This window comes from Danio rerio, chromosome 6 (assembly GCF_049306965.1).
Source record: "Danio rerio strain Tuebingen ecotype United States chromosome 6, GRCz12tu, whole genome shotgun sequence".
In the NCBI taxonomy this organism is placed as follows: Eukaryota; Metazoa; Chordata; class Actinopteri; order Cypriniformes; family Danionidae; genus Danio; species Danio rerio.
The window spans coordinates 30,560,029-30,582,835 of NC_133181.1; the positions used below are offsets into that span (position 1 = coordinate 30,560,029).

General features: G+C 35.5%; 2 protein-coding genes and 1 long non-coding RNA gene across 4 annotated transcripts in view; 2 read left to right on the forward strand and 1 right to left on the reverse strand.

The window, feature by feature from the left end:
* The window catches only part of LOC141386289 (uncharacterized), a 157,237-nt gene extending 141,108 nt beyond the window's left edge, over positions 1-16,129 (reverse strand). Inside the window, exon 1 of the long non-coding RNA XR_012407978.1 lies at positions 15,906-16,129. This is a non-coding gene — a long non-coding RNA (uncharacterized lncRNA). The remainder of the gene's footprint in view (positions 1-15,905) is intronic.
* The window catches only part of LOC141386287 (uncharacterized), an 816,166-nt gene that overhangs the window by 397,944 nt on the left and 395,415 nt on the right, over positions 1-22,807 (forward strand). The gene's annotated exons all lie outside the window — the stretch shown is intronic.
* myo7ba (myosin VIIBa) overlaps positions 1-22,807 on the forward strand; it is a 61,438-nt gene that overhangs the window by 9,576 nt on the left and 29,055 nt on the right. For both annotated transcript variants that reach the window (XM_068221979.2, XM_021477351.3), the window contains exons 6-28: positions 1,049-1,170; positions 1,502-1,644; positions 1,747-1,860; positions 3,903-4,056; positions 4,154-4,230; positions 4,925-5,044; positions 5,155-5,297; positions 5,388-5,598; positions 8,107-8,242; positions 8,354-8,517; positions 8,718-8,858; positions 8,948-9,106; positions 9,961-10,050; positions 10,663-10,757; positions 13,295-13,379; positions 13,475-13,693; positions 13,784-13,993; positions 16,763-16,972; positions 17,084-17,251; positions 18,516-18,809; positions 21,821-21,978; positions 22,069-22,195; positions 22,297-22,416. In XM_068221979.2, the coding sequence (XP_068078080.2) occupies positions 1,049-1,170; positions 1,502-1,644; positions 1,747-1,860; positions 3,903-4,056; positions 4,154-4,230; positions 4,925-5,044; positions 5,155-5,297; positions 5,388-5,598; positions 8,107-8,242; positions 8,354-8,517; positions 8,718-8,858; positions 8,948-9,106; positions 9,961-10,050; positions 10,663-10,757; positions 13,295-13,379; positions 13,475-13,693; positions 13,784-13,993; positions 16,763-16,972; positions 17,084-17,251; positions 18,516-18,809; positions 21,821-21,978; positions 22,069-22,195; positions 22,297-22,416 (3,460 nt within the window). The remainder of the gene's footprint in view (positions 1-1,048; positions 1,171-1,501; positions 1,645-1,746; positions 1,861-3,902; positions 4,057-4,153; positions 4,231-4,924; positions 5,045-5,154; positions 5,298-5,387; positions 5,599-8,106; positions 8,243-8,353; positions 8,518-8,717; positions 8,859-8,947; positions 9,107-9,960; positions 10,051-10,662; positions 10,758-13,294; positions 13,380-13,474; positions 13,694-13,783; positions 13,994-16,762; positions 16,973-17,083; positions 17,252-18,515; positions 18,810-21,820; positions 21,979-22,068; positions 22,196-22,296; positions 22,417-22,807) is intronic.

Genomic DNA, 22,807 nt, shown 5'->3' on the forward strand with positions numbered 1-22,807 from the left:
TTTACTTTCACTTTCTCTTTCTCTCTTAGGTGGATAAGGAAACATGTTGTACCCACAGACATCCATTAGCCTACATAATTAATTTTGAGTGCAAAGATTTGTTTCAAAACTATTTCTAAATTCAGTTCTAGTTTTCAGCAAACGAATAAATGAACAATAATAACAACTGAGTTAAGTCCTAAAACATGTGCTGTGCCCCATATGGTCCAAAACCTGACAGGTGGACAAATTTGAGCTTGTTTATAATAAAACAAACATAAATATGCATATAATACTACTACTAATATTAACATTATACCAAAGCGAATTGTCATAAATAAACAAAAAAAAGGTCCCCCGAGGGGAAGAAGGCATAAAGGCAGTGTTTTTTAAATTTATTTAGAAAATAATAATTTTTGTAATATTTTAATCTTTTAATTCTTTTTCCTTTGTAAATATATTTGTGTATTGCTGTACATCCTGCATGTTTTAAGCAGTGTGTAAGCAAGGTGCACAACTAAGATGTTTTGCTGGACTTTAGACCTGCAGTCTAATTTAGTTCCTCAAAATAGCAACACGCCAACAATGCACTTTAACACACCCTCTTTCTAAACCGGAACACCCATGAGTACACAAAGTGGCACAAATAGATTTGCTATTTAAATAACGGTGCAGAAAACAGGAAAATTAAGGTTGCGTTGTTCTAAAAATAGCAACACGTCAGGGCAAACAAGTCTTGCACCTTATTGCACCGGGTGTATGATAGGGCCCCTAGATTTGACGTTTCTGAAAACAAAACCGTATCTTTCTCTTGTCTTGAAAATGCGTCTTGATTTAAGTATTTTTAGATATTTGGACTATAAACAAGACAAAAACTGGTAAGAAAAGCATTTTTCATAGACTGTAAATCTCAGGTTTTCTGTACAGTTGGCAGCTGTGCAAACATCATTCCAAAATGAACTTGCCGTTTATGTTGACAACCTCAGTCTCACTCTGACATCTGTCATGCATTGTTGGTGTAATCTGTTTGATGCATTCTGAGAGCGCCTGCATGTGTTGTGTTTTTCAGTGGGGAGTCTGGAGCAGGGAAAACAGAGAGTACCAAACTCATGCTGCAGTTTCTTGCAGCCGTGAGTGGTCAGCGCTCCTGGATTGAGCAGCAAGTTCTAGAGGCCAACCCTATCTTAGAAGGTACAGTTACATACACTTACATCTTCCTTATATTTCCTCCAGTAAACATTTCAGGGTCACACTGTATTTTAATGGTCCATTTGTTGAATTAATGTTACATTGCATCTATATGCCAACTAATTCTCATTAGATTATAAGTAAACTGTTAGGTTGGGTTTAGGGTTAGTGTAAGTTGACATGTACTTGCAAAGTGTTTTTTTAATAGTCAATTAAATGTCTGTTAAAGGAGCAGAATCAACAAATATTACGCAGACAGTCTACTAATACTCAAATGGACCATCAAAATAAAGTGTTACCCATTTTAGTGCTATCATAAATTTTTATTTTGCAGCCTTTGGTAATGCAAAAACCATCCGCAATGACAACTCCAGCCGCTTCGGAAAATACATCGACATCCACTTTAATAAAAGTGGAGCAATAGAGGGTGCTCGCATTGAACAGTACCTACTCGAAAAGTCACGTGTTTGCCGACAGGTAAAGCACAATGATATGAGATTATAATTAGGTTGTATAATGTTGTCAAATCTTTCTGGACAAGGTGCAGTGAATAAAATGTCTAACTGTTTGTTTGCACAGGCATCGCAAGAGAGGAACTACCACATTTTTTACTGTATGCTCATGGGAATGCCTGCTGACCAAAAGAAGATCCTGTCTTTGGGAAATGCTGCAGAATACAACTATCTCACTATGGTATTGATCTATATTTTGATTGCTATTCCAACTTTTCATGTCTATTTATGTTTTCATAAAAAAATTTTTTGAGAGAGAGAATAAACATATACAGCTGAAGGAAAATATTTTTTAATTGATTTTAATTTCTCTTAAACCATTTTCGCCTGTATGGATATATTTGATACTATTTTTGTCTTAAACTGTTTGTGCTGGGGAAGGGAGGGGGGGGGGGGGGGGGGGTGTTTTCATCCACTCTGGAGTGATTTTGAGTTTTAATTTGGCCATAACGTTTTTGGTGTTTCAGCTAGCACGATGATTTTTGGTGACAAGGCTTATTTTGACACAGATTTTGAAAAAATGCTTTGATTTGTGTAAAAACTCCACAATACACTCTGTGCAAATTTTACTACGAAACTTCCACTATTTTAACTCTTTAACTGCCGAATTCTTTTATAATGTCACTGGTTTGGTGAAAAACTCACACAAATTGACAAATTTTCAATATAAAAAGTAATTGTGGACTGAATTTTTTACCTTTTATAACAGTCTTGGACATGTGAAACAACATTGCCTTTGATGCATTGTTTTTGGCTGAATAAAAAAAAAAATTTAAAAAATCCCTAATTGATGAGGCAGTGGTGCAGTAGGTAGTGCTGTCGCCTCACAGCAAGAAGGTCGCTGGTTCGAACCTCGGCTCAGTTGGCGTTTCTCTGTGGAGTTTGCATGTTCTCCCTGCTTTCGCGTGGGTTTCCTCCGGGTGCTCCGGTTTCCCCCACAGTCCAAAGACCTGCGGTACAGGAGAAATGGTTAGGCTAAATTGTCAGTAGTGTGTGTGAATGTGTGTGGATGTTTCCCAGAGATGGGTTGCGGCTGGAAGGGCATCTGCTGCGTAAAAAACTTGCTGGATAAGTTTATTCATTCCGCTGTGGCGACTCCGGATTAAGAAAATTACCGACAAGAAAATTAATGAATGAATGGATCTCCCTAATTTTTACTTTTGGTGGCTGTTTTTTGCCCCATTAACTTCTATTATAATCAATTTTTTTTTATAACAAAACCATGACAATATAGTCATGCATTTTTGATGATTGGTGGTTTACTCTGTTGGGAAGAGGTAAAATTAGTCAATTTTACTGTTGATCATCAGTTGGCATCATTAACCCTTTAGATAGGCCTGTGCAAAAATGTTTCTGGATTTTATACGGAGTATAACAGCAAATAAAAGTGTGTGTGTATGTGTGTCTATAAGTGTAAAAGTGACCTTTGCGCACTTACTTTGATGTGTCTGAGAAAATCAAATTATGCATCTTAGCTCTCAGAACTACATGGAGTAAATAAAAACAAAGACTATGTATTTATGCAACACCAAATGTGGCTATAATGGAAGTCAATGGGGCAAAAACAGTCACCAACAGTAAATGAGGGAGAAAAATTTTAAATCTAACAATGCATCAAAGCCAATGTTGTATTTGGCAATGAAAGAGTTAAAACCCTGTAATTTTCTAAGCAATTTAGTAGTTTTGACCAGGATTAGAGATTTATTAACAGATTAATGCAAAAAATGTGAAAAAAAGAACATTTATCTCATGCCTTTTTACAGCGGTTTAATTTAGTGGATGATTTCATCCTGAACATAACAAAAGGGTAGTAAATTTGAACAGTGCACAAGGGTTTAGAGAAGGGTACACCTTTTTTGCAATATCATGTCATTCATCTCCAGACGGAGAATCATCCTTTAGCCAATTCTATAATGCAGTTTTTAAGGTCAATATTATTTCTCCCCCTTAACAATGTTTTTGAATTAGCTACAGAAAAAACACTCTTATCTTTTCCAAAGACCTAATTAATTTAGTTAAGCCTTTAAATTGCACTTTGAGTTTTGTCAAATATTATTAACTCACATGGCAAAGACAAAAGAAATAAGTTATTAAAACTGGTATCTTTTAAAAATGTGTTTAAAAAAATCTCTCCATCAAACAGCACTTGGAAATTATTATTTAAAAACAAACTTAAATTTCACAGGGGTATGTTTTATTTGTATTGTTTTTGTATTGGTTTAGGGTAAGTGCACTTCGTGTGAAGGGCGGGACGACATAAAAGAGTACGCCAGCTTTCGTTCTGCAATGAAGATCCTGACATTCACAGAGAATGACACATGGGAAATTAACAAGCTTCTGGCCTCCATCTTGCACCTGGGAAACGTAGACTTTGAAGGTGAGAAGAAAAATTTTCATTCAAAAAGAGATAAACTTGAGCTTCCAATTTATTATGCTAATTAAATGTATTTTTTCTTTTTTCACAAATTTTCAAGAAACCATCATGAACAACCTTGAGGGCTGCGATATTCTATCTTCTACACATTTCAAAATGGCTACACAGTTATTAGAGGTAACAGAAAACAAATACAATGATGGCCAAAATTAATAGAACAGCTGACAGATATGAATACATTAACCTTTTTTGTCTCCAAAACTGGTTTTAATTTCATAATGTTCATGCGATGTGCAGATGTTTTTACATTTAATAATAATATTTAGTTTGTCCACCTTTTGCAGCAATTGTAAAAGCACATCTACTGGCGTTAAAACAGTATATTTCCTGGGAACTTGATGTTCTTCAGAATACTTGAAAGAACATAATTGTGTGAAATTATCTGTGAACTATGCCTAGTTTTGTTTTTTGTTTTTTTCACCTAAATCACTTTTATTATGTATATGTGTTTATAGAGCATAATGAAGACTTTGTAGTTATTTCATTAGTCTTATGGGTATTGCAAAAGCCAATTCAACAAAATCAACAGAAATCTCTTAAGTGCCCAGTGTTATTAATAAATTTGACCATCACTGTATATATATTTTAAAACCTTTAATCCATCAATGGCATGCTAAATCAAATAGGTCTGATTTCTAGTTCTTATTCTTCTAATGTTCTTGATTTTGGTCTTGGTCTTGATCTTGGTCTTGGTCTTGGTCTTGATCCTGATCCTGATCTTGATCTTGATCTTGATCTTGATTCTGATCCTGATCCTGATCCTGATCCTGATTCTGATCTTGATCTTGATCTTGATCTTGATCTAATGCAGGTGGCCCCAAATGCCCTGGATGCAAGCTTGACACAGCGCTCTCTGATGACCAACAGAGAGAGTGTAACTAAACCTCTGACCTCAGCACAAGCATTGGATGGCAGGGACGCCTTTGTGAAGGTTGGTTTGTAGGCCTGTTTTTTTTTTTAATTTTTTTTTTATTTGTTGTCAGATTTTGTATTGTCCAGAATCTGAATAATCTTCTCTTCTCATCTTCTTTCTCTGTGCAGGCCATCTACGGAAGGCTGTTTGTGTGGATTGTGACCAAAATCAACAGTGCCATTTACAAACCGCCTTCTGATGACCCCAAACATGTCAGACATTCCATCGGCCTGTTGGACATTTTTGGCTTTGAAAATTTTAAAAACAACAGGTTTGTGAAGTAAATGTATGTACATAGATGGTGTGAGAACATGATTTTGATTTTAAGGCGAACTGCTGTTTCTGTCTGTGATTTCCACAGCTTTGAACAGCTCTGCATCAACTTTGCCAATGAGCAGCTTCAGCAGTTCTTTGTGAAACACGTCTTCAAGCTTGAACAACAGGAGTATGCTCGTGAAGACATAGTCTGGAAGAACATTGAATTTAATGACAACCAGAGCACACTCGATGTTTTGGCCATAAAGTCTCTCAACATTCTTTCCCTTATTGATGAAGAGAGTCGCTTTCCTAAGGTTTGTTTACCTTAAAGTAGAAGATTGAGTTATAAAATTTTCTTTAAAGATTTCTGATATTTTGACAATTTTTAATACTGTATGTTTCAGTATTTTTATACAGTTAAAAATGCATTTAGTTGGTTTTATTTAAACATTTTGCATCCTAGTTGACATCCTTGTACATGTCTTTTTTGGGATCATATTCACTGTGTTAATGCAAAGAGCATCCATTTTCTCAAACCAAAGAGGCCTTTTTTGGGCCCTATCATACACCCGGTGCAGTGTGGCGCAAAACGTGGCGCAGTAGTCTTTTGCTAGTTTTAGCTTGGCGCAAGAGTCGTTTTGAGGCGTTGCGCTACGCTGTTTAAATAGCAAATGCATTAGCGTTCATTTTTGCACCCATAGGCGTTCTGGTCTACAAAGGAAGGCGTTCTGAGGCGGACCGCTGGCGCGTTGCTATTTTGAGAATCTATAATAGATTTTTTATTAGACCAAAACTAACCCGGTCTAAACTCCGGCGCAGAGTTGCGCCTCGCTTACGCACTGCTTAATACCCACAAGAGAGCAATAGGCAAATATCTTTACATATGAAAAAAATGTAAATATTGAGGATATATATATAGGATATAATAAGAATAGATATAGAATATAAATATAAAGGATTAAAATATTACTAAACAAATTATTTTCTAGCCTCCATAAATATGAAAAACCACTGCTTTTATGTCTTCTTCATCTCGGGAGGCTTTTTCAGTTCATTCATAACAATTTGCTTTTGTATAATGTTATTATTATTAGCAGTATCATTTATTATATCCATATTTATATTTGTTTTATTAAAAACAAGCTTAGATTTGCCCACCTGTCAGGTTTTAGACCATATGGGGCAAAGCATGTGTTTTAGGATATAACTCAGGTTTTTGAGCACATTTTGCTATTATTATTCATTTATTAGTTTGCTGGAAATTAGAACTGAATTTAGAAATAGTTTTGAAACGAATATTTGCGCTTAACAAACTAAAGTATTTATTTATAGACTAATTGATGTCTGTGCGTAAAGGTTTCACTATCCAAAAGCGAAAGTGAAAGTGATCTCTCATTCTCACGCAGTAGATGCTCTGTTTAACAGTTTTCTGTTAAAAAACTGTCAACTGTTAACTGTTTGCTTATGAAATGCTCATTTTTTCCACTTAGACTTACTTTGCGTCCTGTAAATAGCGAATGCTCTCTTGGCGCGACGCAGCTGGCTCTTAAAGGGATTGGGAGATGAGACTCTAATTGGTTTATTCACAAAACACACCTATAACTCATTAAGAAAATAAACTCAACCCTTTTAGAACATGCGCCGCGGCGCAAGGCAGATTTCCCGCCCTTAAATTAGCAAAAACGCATCCTGACACACCCTGAAAGCGTTTGCGCCCTGCGTTTTGCGCTCTGTGCATGGACCGTCAAAATAGAGCCCTTTGAGTGTGTTTTATATATATATACAGCTGAAGTCAATATTATTAGCCCCCTTTGAATTTTCTTTTCTTTTTTTAAATATTTCCCAAATTATGTCTAAAAGAGCAAGGAAATTTTCACAGTATGTCTGATAATAATATTTTTTTCTTCAGGAGAAAGTCTTATTTGTTTTATTTTGGCTAGAATAAAAGCATTTTTTATTTTTTTAATCACCTTTTTAAAGACAAAATTATTAGCCTCTTTAGGCTATTTGTTTTTCTATAGTCTACATAACAAACCATCATTATACAATAACTTGCCTAATTACCCTAACCTGCCTAGTTAACCTAATTAACGTAGTTAAGTCTTTAAATGTCACTTTAAGCTGTATAGATGTGTCTTGAAATATATCTAGTAAAATATTTTTACTGTCATCATGGCAAAGATAAAATAAATCAGTTTTTAGAAATGAGTTATTACAACTATTATGTTTAGAAATGTGTTGAAAAAATCTTCTCTCCGTTAAACAGAAATTGGGGAAAAAATAAACAAGGCGACTAATAATTCTGACTTCAACTATATAATTATATAATTATATATATATATATATATATATATATATATATATATATATATATATATATATATATATATATATATATATATATATATATATATATATATATATACACACACACACACAGTTAGGTCCATAAATATTTGAACATCGACAGAATTTTTATATTATTGGCACTATACACCAACACAATGGATTTGAAATGAAACAAAACAAAACAAAAGTAACCTCATTGAAATTCATTAACCTTCAGTATTGTGTAAAACATGCAATATTATGTACAATTTATAACATGGCAAGTGAAGCAAGTAATTACTTTTTATGTTTTGGTGGGCCAAAATAATTGTAATTATTGTATATTAAAAGAGTTTAAAAAAGGTCTTAAAAGGTATTCAATTTCACTCTCTGATTCCTGTATATACTCTGCTCCATGGACCTTTGTCTAATTTGTGAAGTTGAAACGGATATACTGGTGTTTCTGATTTATTTATTTATTTTCTTTAACCTAGGGCACAGATGCTACAATGCTCAACAAGATGAATCAGCATCATGGAAAGGGTGATATCTACATGCCCCCAAAGAACAATCACGACACACAGTTTGGAATCCGGCATTTTGCTGGAGTTGTCCACTATGACTCCAAAGGTACTCTGACTTCACATCTTTGTGTTTTTTTTTTTTTTGTTTTTTTTTTTGTTTTTTTGCGTTTAAATGATCTACATGCATTTATGTCTATGAAATTTACTGTGCATAAAGGTTTCCTTGAGAAGAACCGAGATGCTCTGAGTAGTGACATCATCCAGTTGATACACACATCTTCCAATAAGCTCCTGAAGCAGATATTCCACAGTGAGATCAGCACCATAGAGGGGAAAACTAGCATCAACCACACCATCGTCACCCCAAAAAGCTCACTTCGGGTAGGTTAACAGCAGCTTAAGGCTATATGGATATAAATATGGGTTTGTTTATTAGCATTTGGGTCAGTAATTAATATCAACATAGCAGCTCAAAACCATGGATAAATATTGGTCATCCCTTATCTTTTGCCACAATTAACACATTTACTCTGATTTAAATTACTTTGATTTGCATTCCCTTTTGTTTCTCACCCCATCAGCAAACAGCAGACACAAAGAAGCAAGTTCCAACATTAACTGGTCAGTTTCGCCAGTCGCTTGACTCTTTGATGAAGACTCTAACTGCCTGTCAGCCTTTCTTCATTCGCTGCATTAAACCCAACGACTTCAAGAAGCCTATGGTGGGTTCAGTTCATCATTTAATCTGTTCTTCCACAGTATACATGCCTCAATTTTCTCTGAATGACCCACTTTTCTATCTTTGCTTCAGCTCTTTGACAGGGAGCTGTGTATCCGTCAGCTTCGTTACTCAGGAATGATGGAGACTATCCGCATCAGGAAGGCTGGATATCCCATCCGCCACACATTTGATGAGTTTCTGGAGCGTTACCGTGTGCTGCTCAAGTCCACTGTTTGTGATCCCCAAACTGTGAGAGTTGTTTTAAGTAGTTTTTAATGTTTTTTTTTAAATACATTAGTGTTGCAGTTGTTTAATTCACCATGTCACAGGTTTTAAAGTAATTTTAAAGTTTAAAGGTGCCATAAAGTGCATTGATTCAATATTTTTATTTTTTTCTCTGATATTTACATAGAAGGTATGTGATTTAGGTAACTACATAAATTCTTTTGAAACAGTTTTTATGCTCATTTATAACCACAGGTATTATCCCTAGATTTAAAAGTTCAGGTTTGATCAACTGTTTCAGGTGAAGATCAACAATATCAAATACATGTAAACAGTACAGCACTTAGATTTTTGGCCATGTTTTGGTTAGTACCTTTAAAAAACATTTCTAAAGTAGGTCAAGGAGCATGTGTTCTCTACTTGAACAAGCACAACTGCAACATTGATCGATTGATCGATAGATCTGCGATAGATCTTGAGATTATCCTTATATTCTGCCATTATGTACTGCTATGGTAAAGCTGCTGGACATCTGGCATGTGATTGCATTGTGGTGGTATTTACTGTCATTTGAGTATGTCATGAAGTTTAGCCTATAAAAACAACATAGACAATAGTTCTACGATGAATTGGGGAATTGTTTTTTATTTTATTTTTTTTTAAGTTTTAACAACGTTTTTAGGCAATCTTAAATATCCATACTTTCTGACTGCAGTGCAACCAGTCTCAGACTTACGTGACTTCAGAAAGACTAAAATCAATTAAAGCATCTTTAAATATTTATATGGCCATAAGATATTTTGGGAAATTTTATTTTCAAATGGGATTTTTATAAAGATGTTTCATATTAACAATGCAATATAATTGTAATTTTAAAGGAGACTGTCAAGAAATGTTGTGAAAGCATCTGCAAGATCATCCTGACTGAAGATGACTGGAAGATCGGCAAGACAAAAGTGTTTCTGAAGGTACTGAGGTGATTTGTACTACTTGTACCGCACATACATTACCGGTTCAAAGTTTGGGGTCAGTTTTTTTTTTCATGTTTTTTTTTTCTTTCTTTTTTTAAGACAATTATTCCGTTCTTTAAGGCACCATTTATTAAATAAAAAAATTATAAAGTATTTATAAAAATTTAAATATCTGCTTTCTTAATGTATGTAGTTTCAAATAAAATTACTACTCCAGTCGTTATTGCTTTTATTACTATTACCATTATTAATAATAATATTACTAATAATTATAATAATAAATATTAGAGTGATTTCTGAAGGATCATGTGGCTCTAAATACTGGAGTAATTAGGCTGAAATTTCATCTGCAAAATAACTGGAATAAATTATTAAATTAAATTCTAAACTACTTTTGAACAGTTAATTTTATAAAGTTATAAATTTTATAAAGTGTAATAACATTTCACAATTTTACAATTTTTACTGTATTTTTGATTAAATAAATGCTTCTGTGGTGAGCAGGATAAGCTTATTTTAAAACAGTTAAATATCCTACTGACCCCAAACATTTGACCAGTAGTGTATTTTAAAAGAGACAAATTTTAACATGATACTTATTTTTGAAAGGATTTTCACGATACAGTTTTGGAGCTGGCTCGAGACAAGGCTCTTAACGAAAAGGCACTGCTTATTCAGAAAGTCCTGAGAGGATACAAACACAGGTAAAAGTCTGAAGATAGCAAACAAATGTTAAGGCACAGTATGTATATTCACCATTAGAAGGTGTGTATTGATAAAAACAAACAAAGCCATAGTTAATTAAGCCATGACTGAGTGAGGGATTGTGAGAGTTTTCATCTTCATGACCGACTTATGTTTCATGTATGGTTCTGTGGTTATGTACATGTATATTTCTGTGGCACACTAATTTTAAAATGAACTGTGAATTTGTTTGGCAACATTCACACTGAAACCTTGGTGCACATACCAAGCTTGACCAGACAAAATGTTTTCACAAAATGTGGGTGGCTCTTTTTTCCTCTTGAGTCCCTTGAATAATTTTTAGCACCCACAATCCGAACTTCACACAAACATTCACAATACTTTGTCCGCATCAGTATTCACCTATCAAATCTTCACTGTAAAAAGCTGGGTTCTTCATGTTGTCCCAACACAAATCAAGTAAGTTAACTTGATTGTTTTTTACAAATTTGATGGAAATAACGATACAAAAACAACCAAAAAAACTCAGTTGATTCAGCTCATTTTAAATAGGTAATTTACAAAAGCAGCAAATATATACAGTTAGGTCCATAAATATTTGGCCATCGTCACAATTCTAACATTTTTGGCTCTATACACCAACACAATGGATTTGAAATGAACCAGACAAGATGTGTGTTAACTGCAGACTGTCAGCTGTAATTTGAGGGTATTTACATTAAAATTAGGTGAATCGTGTAGGGATTACAAAAGTTTGCATGTGTGCCTCCCACTTGTTAAGGTTCCAAAAGTATTTGGGCTATTGGCTTCTAAGCTGTTCTATGGCTAAGTGTGTATCCCGTCATTATCCCAATTACAATGAGCAGATAAAAGGTCCAGAGTTCATTTCAAGTGTGCTATTTGCATTGGGAATCTGTTACTGTCAACTCTCCAGATGAGTCAAGCAAGCCATTATTAGGCTGAAGAAACCAAACTAACCTATCAGAGAGACAGCAAAAAAAACCTTAGGCCTTGCAAAAACAACTGTGTTTAACATTCCTAAAAAAGAAAGAACGCACCAGTGAGCTTAGCAACACCAAAAGACTCAGAAGACCACTGAAACAATTGTGGTGGACGAAAAGAGAATTCTTTCCTTGTTGAGGAAAACACCCTTCACAACAGTTGGACAGATCAAGAACACTCTCCAGGAAGTAGGTGTATGTGTGTCAAAGTCAACAATCAAGAGAAGACTACATCATAGTGAATACAGAGGGTTCACCACAAGATGTAAGCCATTGGTGAGCCTGAAAAGCAGGAAGGCCAGATTAGAGTTTTAAAAAAAAATTCACAGTGCTAGAACAACTTCCCATGGACAAATGAGACCAAGATCAACTTGTACCAGAGTGATGGGGAGAGAGCTTCAGAACTCATTGAACAGCGCTTCACAGTGCAGGTGGAGGATGACCCAAAGCTTACTGCAACAGCATCCAAAGATTTTTTTGAAGGGAAATAAGTGGAATGTTATGCAATGGCCAAGTCAATCATGCATTTTACTTGCTAAAGACAATACTTAATGGAAAATGCATCAAGAACAAGCCGGAACTGAAGACAGTTGCTGTAAAGGCCTGGCAAAGCACCACCAGGAATGAGACCCAGTGTCTGGTGATGTCTATGCTTGAATCCAGACTTGGAATCAAGTATTAAAAAGTGAAAGTTTGATCTAAGATTATTATTCTGTCCAATTAATTTTGGACCCTTAACAAGGTGGAGGCACATATGCAAACTGTTGTAATTCCTACATCGTTCACCTGATTTTGATTTAAATACCCTCAAACTGAAACTCACACTCTGCAGTCAAAGCACATCTTTTTAGTTTCATTTCAAATCCACTGCATTGGTGTATAGAGCCAAAAATATTAGAACTGTGTGGATTTTCAAATATTTATAGACCTAACTGTATCAATATTTTTGAGTGTTGTCCCTGTTGCATCAGGGTCTCTCCTTTAAAAGATCAGTCAAAACCATCAGAGAACTGAAGCAATGGGCCTGTTTACAGCCATGTAATCTGCAAAAAAAAAATGTTTTAAATTAGCAGGTTATTAAACCAATCCAGTAAACCAATGTTTACATGTATTAACAATGTTTTTCCAATAACCACAGCTTTTATTATACCGTAGTCTACCACTTTCAGATTTTTTCTATCATGTTGGGAAGAATCATAATTGATTTATTATACTAAATCGATTTTAAGTTTTTGTTACATTGCTGCAGTCTAATTAATAAGCACAACATATTAATGTGTCAATGGTGTTTCTATGTTTTCTAAAAAACCAACACAAAAATTTATAGTGTGTCATCAGAATGACAAAACAGGGCACAGTCCATGTTACTAGTTTAAATCACTTATTTCTGTGGATTTGAACATGTGCAAGTGTTTTTTGTCCGTCTGTTTGTTTGTTTGTTTGTTTTGGTATTTTTATGAAAAAAATCTTAATTTTAAAGAAAGTTTTCCGACTGGTTTATTACTTGCTGTTTTGTTCTTTTTTTTTTTTTTTAGGAAAGCGTTTCTGAGGAAGCGAGGAGCAGCTGTGACCATACAGAAAACATGGCGTGGACACAAAGGCAGAAAACTTTACAGAGTGGTAAGTTGTCCTCTGTCTACAGATTGACAGTTCATATAAGACAATAATTAATGCTTGGACAAGTGTGTAGTAGAGTGTTCCTTGTCTTTCTGCAGGTCCAGTTGGGTTACGCCCGTCTGCAGGCTCAAGTTCGCTCTCGTAAGATGGCCTGGGAGTACAAACAGAAGCGAAAGGCAACTCTTCTGCTGCAGTCTCAGACTCGTGGATGTCTGGCGAGAAAGGAGTGGAAACGAAAGAGAGACGCAGTGATCCTCCTGCAAGCGTACACCAGAGGAACTCTAGCTAGAAAAGCTGTCAATAAGATGAAGAGAGATGTAAGACATTTCCTGAGGGAAAGAGCCACCATGTTTTGTTAAATATCTCAAGCTACATGCCCTCTTTTCATCCATCCATGTCGTTTGCAGGCTTTCCTCTCACTCCAGGAGCGCAGGGCTGAAGAACTTGCTGCTCTAGAGAGACAGCGGAGGCTTGAGGAAGTTCTGCGCCAGAAAAGAGAACGAGAGGCGGCTCAACAGTTAGAATCTATTACGGATCAGGAAATGGTGGATGATATCTTTGGCTTCTTACCTAGCATGGTTGGTGGACAGGAGGGCCAGGCCCCTGTGGGCTTTGAGGTGAGAGATCAAACTTCTTAAAGGCCGAAATTTTATGGCAGAGATGCCCAAACTAGCACCAGTGAGCCCCCTGTCCCATCTTAGACTGGTGAAGGAGAATGATGAAGAAGGTTGAGGCAAATACCTTCAACTGAGATTGTCAATCCTAATTTAACACAACCATTTGTTTGTTTGTTTAATTGTTGATCCACAAAGAAGCAAGCTAAAATTAAATGTTTCTATTAAATGTTATAGATTAATCAGATTATTTTTTTAAATGTAAATACTGTTACATGACAGATAAAAGACAATGCATTCACAATGTTTGTTTTTATTTTAAGAAGTTCATTATAAAATGTAATATCTACAGTTCATCCGGAAAGTATTCATAGCTCCAATTTGTTTATGTTATCACCGTATTCCAAAATGGATTAAATTAATTTATTTCCGCAAAAATACCCTATAATGACAATGATGTCAAAAAAGATTTTTTGAAATTGTTGCAAATATATTAAAAATGAAAAACTTGAAAAATCACATGTACATAAGTATTCACAGCATTTGCTGTGAAGCTCTAAATTAAGCTCAGCTACATTCTGTTTCCACTGATCATTCTTGAGATGTTTCAGCAGCTTTATTGAAGTTCACCTGCGGTAAATTCAGTTGATTGGACATGATTTGAAAAGGCATACACAGGATTGTCTCAAGGCACAAGGCTAGGGAGGTTTACAGAAAAGTTTCTACTGCTGTGAAAGTTCCAATGAGCACAGTGGCCTCCATCATCCATAAGTGGAAGATGTTTGGAACTACCAGGACTCTTCCTAGAGTCAGGCAGGTGATCAATAACCCGACGGTCAATCTGTCTGAGCTCCAGCATTCTTCTGTGGAGAGAGGAGAACCTTACAGAAGGACAACCATCTGTGCAGAAATCCCCTAATCAGGCCTGTATGGTAGAGTGCCCAGACGGAAGCCACTCCACACCTGAAATTTGCCAAAAGGCATCTAAAGAACTCTCAGACCATAAGAAACAAAATTCTCTGGTTTGATAAGACTAAAATTGAAGTCTTTGGTGTGAATGCCAGGTGCTACATTCGGAGAAATCCATGTACCGCTCATCACCAGGCTAATACCATCCATACAGTGAAGCATGGTGGTGGCAGCATCATGCTGTGGGGATGTTTTTCAGCAGCAGGAACTGGAAGACTAGTCAGGATATCGGGAAAGATGAATGCAGCAATCTACAGAGACATCCTGAATGAAATCTGCTTCAGAGTGCTCTTGACCTCAGACTGGGGCAACGGTTCATCTTCCAGCAGGACAATGACACAAAGCACACCGCCAAAATATCAATGAAGTAGCTTCACAACAACTCGGTGAATGTCCTTGAGAGGCCCAGCCAGAGCCCAGAACTTAAAGGGCCATGAAACCCCCTCGATTCAGCTGGGTGTTTTCACACCTCTACTTTGGAAAAAGCCAGAAAAGTGGGCGTGTCCAGCTCTGTTTAGGGGGGAGTGTCGGAGGAAGAAAAGAGGCACGGTGTGGGAGTACATGGGCATCTGTAGTCGAATTATTTGCCAAATTATTAAATGGTGGACTTTAACTGTCTTTCATTCAGAGAATTCATTCATGTCCCTCGCGACAAACGAGATATTTGATTCGAGGAACTGCTGTAACGTTTAGCGTGTATTTCTCATGCAATGTTTGATACCGCACGGCGAATGAGAGAAAAAAAAAACTCAGCATTTCCCGGAAACTTAGATGCACAGGGCAGGTAGCGTCAGAAAGCCGCGTGGGGTATTCCGTTCACAAAATGCGGTAAAAATCCTACACAAGGTTAAAGTTTGGTTGTAGTGCTAACATGTTTACACTCTGTGCAATAGTTTGTTTGATACGAACAAACTAAATAAACGAAGAGCACTGGTCGCTCACTTACCAAATCTGTAGCGACAGGACAATCACCAGCAACTAGAGCCGCGTCTTTATTAAGAGGAGACTACAAGCGAATCTGAGCTCTCACAGAGAGAAAATGAAAACAAAACTTAACGGCAGCAGACTATAAAAGCAACACTTCACACTTGTTTTGCCAATACAACGTGGCGTCTCTGTCGTCTAAACACTGTGACAGTAATGATTATTAATGAAGTTGCACAATAGAGCGCGCTGATTGGTTTGAACCAAGCCTTACTCATGCATTAATGCATTACACTGGAAGACGTAATAAGACACACTCTGGCACAGAAGCCCAGTCTGCACGCTGGAATACAACGCTATTATGTCATGACCGTGACGTAGCTTCAAAAATTCGTTTCAAACCGGAAGCACGAATTTGCTTGACATAATGCAAAAACAACCAATTTACACTTTTTAGTGAAATATAGGTGTCCTAATAGTGTTTTTAGCAGTGTGGGACACATATACGACTGTCAACAGCTCAAAAAATGTGTTTTGGTGTTTCGTGACCCTTTAAATCCTATTGAATATCTTTGGAGAGATCTGAAAATGACTGTACATTGTCACTTCCCATCCAACCTGATAGAGCTTGAGAGGTACTGCAAGGCGGAATGGACAAAAATTTCCAAAGACAAGTGTGCCAAGCTTGTGGCATCCTATTCTAAAAGACAAAAAAATGTGGAAAAAGTGAAGCGCTATAAATACTTTCCAGATGCAGTATATTTACTTTTAATATTTTTAACAATAATAAAAAATAAATAATTAAAATCAATTCAAGTTTTGTGGTGACATTAAATCATAAAAAATACAATCCTGAAAACTTCTTATGTGTGCGTTTAGGACTTGGAGGGCAAACGGACGGTGCTTGAGGAGGTGGATCTGGATGATGCTCCAATGATGCCCATTCCAGAGGAAGACTATGATGATTTGGATGAGTACTCCTTCTCCAAGTTTGCTTCCATGTATTTCCAGGGCGCTGCCACACCAACACACATTCGTCAGAGATTACGCCAACCTTTGCTCTACCATGAGGACGAGAATGATGTCCTGGTAAAGCCCTCTTTAACTTGCATGTCTACATTTATAGTATAGTACTTGGTTATCTAGTATTGCTTTTCTTGACACAAACTCTTCTATGCTGTCATGTTGTCTTTACTCCAGGCTTCATTAACAGTTTGGTGGATGATCTTGAGATTTATGGGTGATCTTCCTGAACCGAAAGCTCAGGTGGTCTCAAGAAGTGGAACAGCCTTTGCCGATCGCTCTGTGCAGAAAGATGTGGCTTCCAGACAGGACAGACGCCTTAGCCATATGGTTGGCGTGGACCAGGTGAGCAAAAAAAATTTACCTTTTTATTTCTTAAATTCAGTGCTCTGACCCATTTGGCTCCAAAGCAGGTCATCTTAGCTAAGAGCTAACTCGATATTAATAAAACCATAAACAGATTCTAAAATCATCCAGCATGAAGTAAGTGAAATAAGTGAAAATCCTCATTGGCTAGTGTATGAAATATTGTTGCTCATCATCAGCTGGGTTGCACTTTTAATGGCGGATGCACTTATTTCATATTATTGCTTTTGCTGAAAGTGCTGTGCATTAAGTGAAAGAATCTTTTGTCAACAAAAAAATAGCATTTCAATGTAGTATACATACTGTACAATTTTGCTGTCAAAGTAAAATGTCTGGTATGTAAGAACTATATAGATACACACAAAAACAAACAAACAAATAAATAAATAAAAAGCAATAATAAATAATATTAAATTACATTCTAAAATATATTTTAATACAGTCCAGTTCGCCTCCAGTCAAAGTCAAAATTATTAGCCCTATTTTTTTTAGATTTCCCAAGTGTTGCTTAATGCAGAGAACTTAATGCATTTGTAACACATTTTTAAACATAAAAGTGTTAATTACTAATTTCTGACAACTAATGGAGGATATTTTTTTTATTTATTTTGCAAGATACTAGTATTTACATTAAAGTGCACTTTAAAGGCTTAGCTAGGTTATTATATTATTAAAGCAAGCTAGGATTATTAAGTTAGTTATTGGATTACAGTGGCTTTTTCTTTAGACAATCAAAAATATATATTTCGTAAGTAAGCTAAAAACAATTACCTAAAATAGTTTTAGACAAAATATAATTTCTTTTTTTTTTTCAGTCAAATTAAAAAGAAATAACACAAATATTATAGGAAATACAGTGAAAAGTTACATATCTCTTGAAAAAATATTTTAAAAAGACTAAAAATTTCACTGTGGACTGTGGGGGAAAACGGAGCACCCAGAGGAAACCCATGCGAACGCTGGGAGAACATGCAAATTCCACATAGAAACTCCAACTGAGCCGAGGTTTGACCCAGCGACCCTCTTGCTGTGAGGCGACAGCACTACCTTTTATATATATAAATAAATAAGAATAAAGGAATAAACCAAGAAATTAACAAATTTTTTGATTAAATAATTTGATAATTAAATTTATTTATGCTCCACCTTCACCCTATTTACATTTTCTCATTGTAAGAAGAGCAGGTGGCTGTTTTTCTTTTGAATACACAAATGACATTAATGCATGTTTCCTTATTTTCAGAGAATTAGAAATTCCAGAATTGTTCAGAACAAGGCCGTGCCTACAGTTCCGGAAGAGGCTTCTCGCAACAGAAAGTCTTCCACTTTTACAGACTTACTGTCCCGGAGCAGAAAATCTGTTCAAGATGATGGTGTTCCAAACCGCAAACTATCAGCCGTACCAGAACAGGGTCCCAGAAATAGAAAGACCTCCACTTTTACTGACATAATGTCTCGAAACAGAAAGACCTCCACAGCTGAAGGACCACCGTCAAACAAAAGATCTGCTAGAAAACCATCAGTTATAGCAGAAGAGGTGATGCATAAATACATATTTTATATTCTTAAAAATTCTATATTGATTTAATGTAGACTTCTTGATAAAGCCAATGTAAAATTTATGAACTTCATCAAGATAAAGATGTCTTTATCTAATAAAGTTTTGTAAAAATGTAATGTGGTACTATTTGTAACCTTAAAATAATTAATAATCAATTTTTTTATTTATTTTATTATTATTATTTTTTTTAGAAAATAATGATTATTATGTATGCATTTATTTTTTCGGTACTTTGTTTTTTTTTGTTGTTTTTTTTGCATGAAGTCATGTTCACATGGCTGATTAATATGATATTTTAGACTTGTTATATCTAAAGTATAATTGAAGATGATCGAATGTGTTCAGACATAATAACTCAGTGTATATATATCTGTGTGTATATATATATATATATATATATATATATATATATATATATATATATATTTGTATTTGAATTTGAATTATACTGATTTATTAGAAATGTGTTATGTGTGAAAACAAAAACTGTTGCTACTTCACCAGCGTCAATTTAGAGCTATATTTGAATGATTCTCTAGCGTAATGTGTAAAGTGATGACAAAAAAGGTCATTTTTGCTCACATTTTAAGATTATAAGGCTGAACAGCATGAAATTCCATCAGTCTACAGAGATTTCCCAGAATTTCTTTGTTGCAATTGGGATTTTACAATAAATAACCCCTAAAAAGCCAGAGCAATGCAAACACTACCAGTTTCTGTGGTATAAATACAGCAACGCAAAATACAAGAGAGAGAGATCGACTTAGAATATCACTTACCTGATTTAAAATGTTTTGTTCTGCTGTAGTTTGAAATTTACGCTGAGAAAAGGCTGTTTTTCTCCCCTAAGGACTTATTATGCGGTCTCTGCCACCATCTTGTGGTGGAACATCCACCGTCACATTTTTGGTCTGCTCAAACAGACTGATGAATCTGATGCTCCGAAATTATAAATATTCAAAATAGGCACTATTCTTATAAATAAACTGCATAGTTGCAACTTAAGCAACTACATTCGCGACTAAAAAGCCTAAAAAGTACATTATGTTGTCTAACAGTAGCAACATTTGTCAAACTGTAGAGTGTCCTCTGCTTGTTGCTGTATGTGGGTGGAGTAATATACAAGGGTGAAGGGTAAAGAGGCTGGACGAGTGCTGTTATTTGCAGAATATTGCACGGCTATCATCCAAGAAGATTCAAGATATTTTATATATATATATATATATATATATATATATATATTAGGGTTGGGCATCTAAGCTATAATGCCGATCCGATACGCATCTCGATACAAAGAATACGATCCGATATATTAGCGATACATTTGTGACATATTGCGATGCAACACGATACGATTCACACCCATATCACGATACGATGCGATATTTCAGCACTAACTAATTAGATCAAGTTTATGAGATTATGTGAAAGAGGATGCTGTGCCATTGAATGAGTTTGATTATTTATAAACCAAGCAAAACCAAGACTTTTTTTTACAAACTGGCTTTTCTCTCAGAGCCAGAGTGTCAGTTTACAGTAGAGGGCCATTTTAGAACATATAGCACATATTATTTAAGTATTTTCAAGATAAACAGAATGTATAAGTGCAATATATATTAAAAAAAATATATATATTTGCACTCTTTCAACATAAATAAATTTAGCATTGCACAACAAGAATTGTGATTTAACTTTTCAACTATGAAAACAAGTTTTACAAAGATATATTTTGCCACTGATTATTCAAAACTTAAGGTTGTGAACTAGCAGTGTTATGCTGCTTTGAAACATCACTGTCACTGTAAACAACAGGCTAATAAAAATATAACAAACCAGCAATCTTCTTGCTGTGAGGTGGTCAAACTACCCACTGTGCCACCGTGACACCCAATTATTTTTATCATTATTATTATTCATATTATTATTATTATAATTAAATAAAAATTAACAGGAGGAGGTGTTTAAAACCTTCGTTCTCCGTGACACTAGGTTGAATATCTTTGCAGATGAACAATGCAATAGCATTCGTTATTGGTGTAGAGCGAGCAGAACTGTTGCGCATGGAAAAAAAAAAAAACTTGCAATGCTTTTCTCACCACTTTTGGAGCTGGTTGAAGCAGTGTGAAAGCCGGGGATGCAGAAACACTGGAAGATGCTTTCACAACAACACCGTGGCGCTGCTTCAAGTGAGATATCAGATTAGTCGTACTGCCCGCGTATTTTACAGATGCGCGGCACATTTTGCAAATTGCATCTGTCCTGTCATGTCGTCCATCCTTAAATCCATAATGTTGCTTGCCATACTTTAGATTTAAAACTCAGTGAGGAATAAAATGTTTGTTTTGCTTCTCGCGCTTTCTGAGGGCGCTCCACTAGCTTCATCCGCACACCTGATACACTGAGTTGTAGTGTGTGCACATCCGCAAATCCGTTGTTAAGGCTTACTTTATGTAGGTCGATTAAATTATGCGCCAAAAACAGGTTGACAACACTAGTTAATAAATAAAAAATACATTCTATATTAAAAATATAAGCTGTATCTCGGAAAAATCGATGCATCTCGCAAAAACCGATGCATCTCGATTTGCTTCCAAAATTTCATTCATCCTCTGCTGCTGAACCGATGCACTCGCATCGTGAACGCGCATAACCGCGTATCGATACATATCGGTTAATCTTCCCATCCCTAATATATATATATATATATATGTGTGTGTGTGTGAAAAAATCATGAATTATATATAATGATTAAGGGATTAAGTATATTATATTAATCATATTGTTATATAATTAATTGTATTATAAATGTCCTCTTGCTGTTATTTTTCATTCACATAATAATAAATGATAAATAATAGATAATAAATGCTTTCTTGTTCTATATTGGTGCACTTTCACATGCAACTATCAGCTATATTAAATATATATTATAAATATATTAAGTTTTGACTCATTTATTATTAACTTTTCGACTCTTTATTATTAAGGCAGAGGACGGGTCTGAAGTTCCCAGACAATCCACTGTGCAAACTATAAGTGAAGAAGATGAGATGAACACAGATGGACTCACTCTGGACCGACCAATGACATCTCTTGAAAAGTTGCATATCATTGTGGGATATGCCATTGTCAGACGTGACCTCAGGTAATTTATTACTCATAATAACCATATGTAATTTGTTGCTTAGTTGTCAGGTTTTTCCGCTGCTAAATCCTTAGTTTCTGTTATTGCTAGAGATGAAATCTACTGCCAGATCTGTAAGCAGCTCCAGGAGAACTCAAACCGCGGAAGCTTTTTTCGTGGCTGGATCCTCCTGTCTATCTGTTTGGGCATCTTTCCTCCTACTGAGCGCTTTATTAAGGTGAACGAAGAACATCAAGAAGTCTTTATTGCATAATGTCACTCATTCTTTATGAATGTATTCTTAATTTGTTGTTGTCTTATTGTCTCTTCTTCTTGAAGTATCTGCAGAGTTTTCTTCGTTTTGGTCCTGTGGGATACGCACCTTACTGTGCTGAGCGTCTTAGGCGCACTGTTGCCAATGGAGTGCGTGGAGAGCCGCCCAGCTGGCTTGAGCTCCAGGTGAAAACACTTATGTTACACTGTTCATAAATACACAGATTTAGACTATTCACAGATTCATTTTCAGACTATATCCATTGTCATAGATTTTGAAAATATGTTCACATTTCAATATAGGTATAGAGCACAGGTGACAAACTCAGCTCCTTGACCCCAGATTAATAAAGGGATTAAGCCGAAAAGAAAATGAATAATTGAATTATAGTACTGTACTGTATATATTTTAGTATTTACAATTGGATTATGAATGCTACAACGTACTGTAATAGTAGCTACAGTCAGTGAGCTTATCAGTTTAAACAAATACTGCCTAGTTAACCTAATTTACCCTTTAAATGTCACTTCATGACACTTTGTCACTTCAACTGTGTATATATATATATATATATAT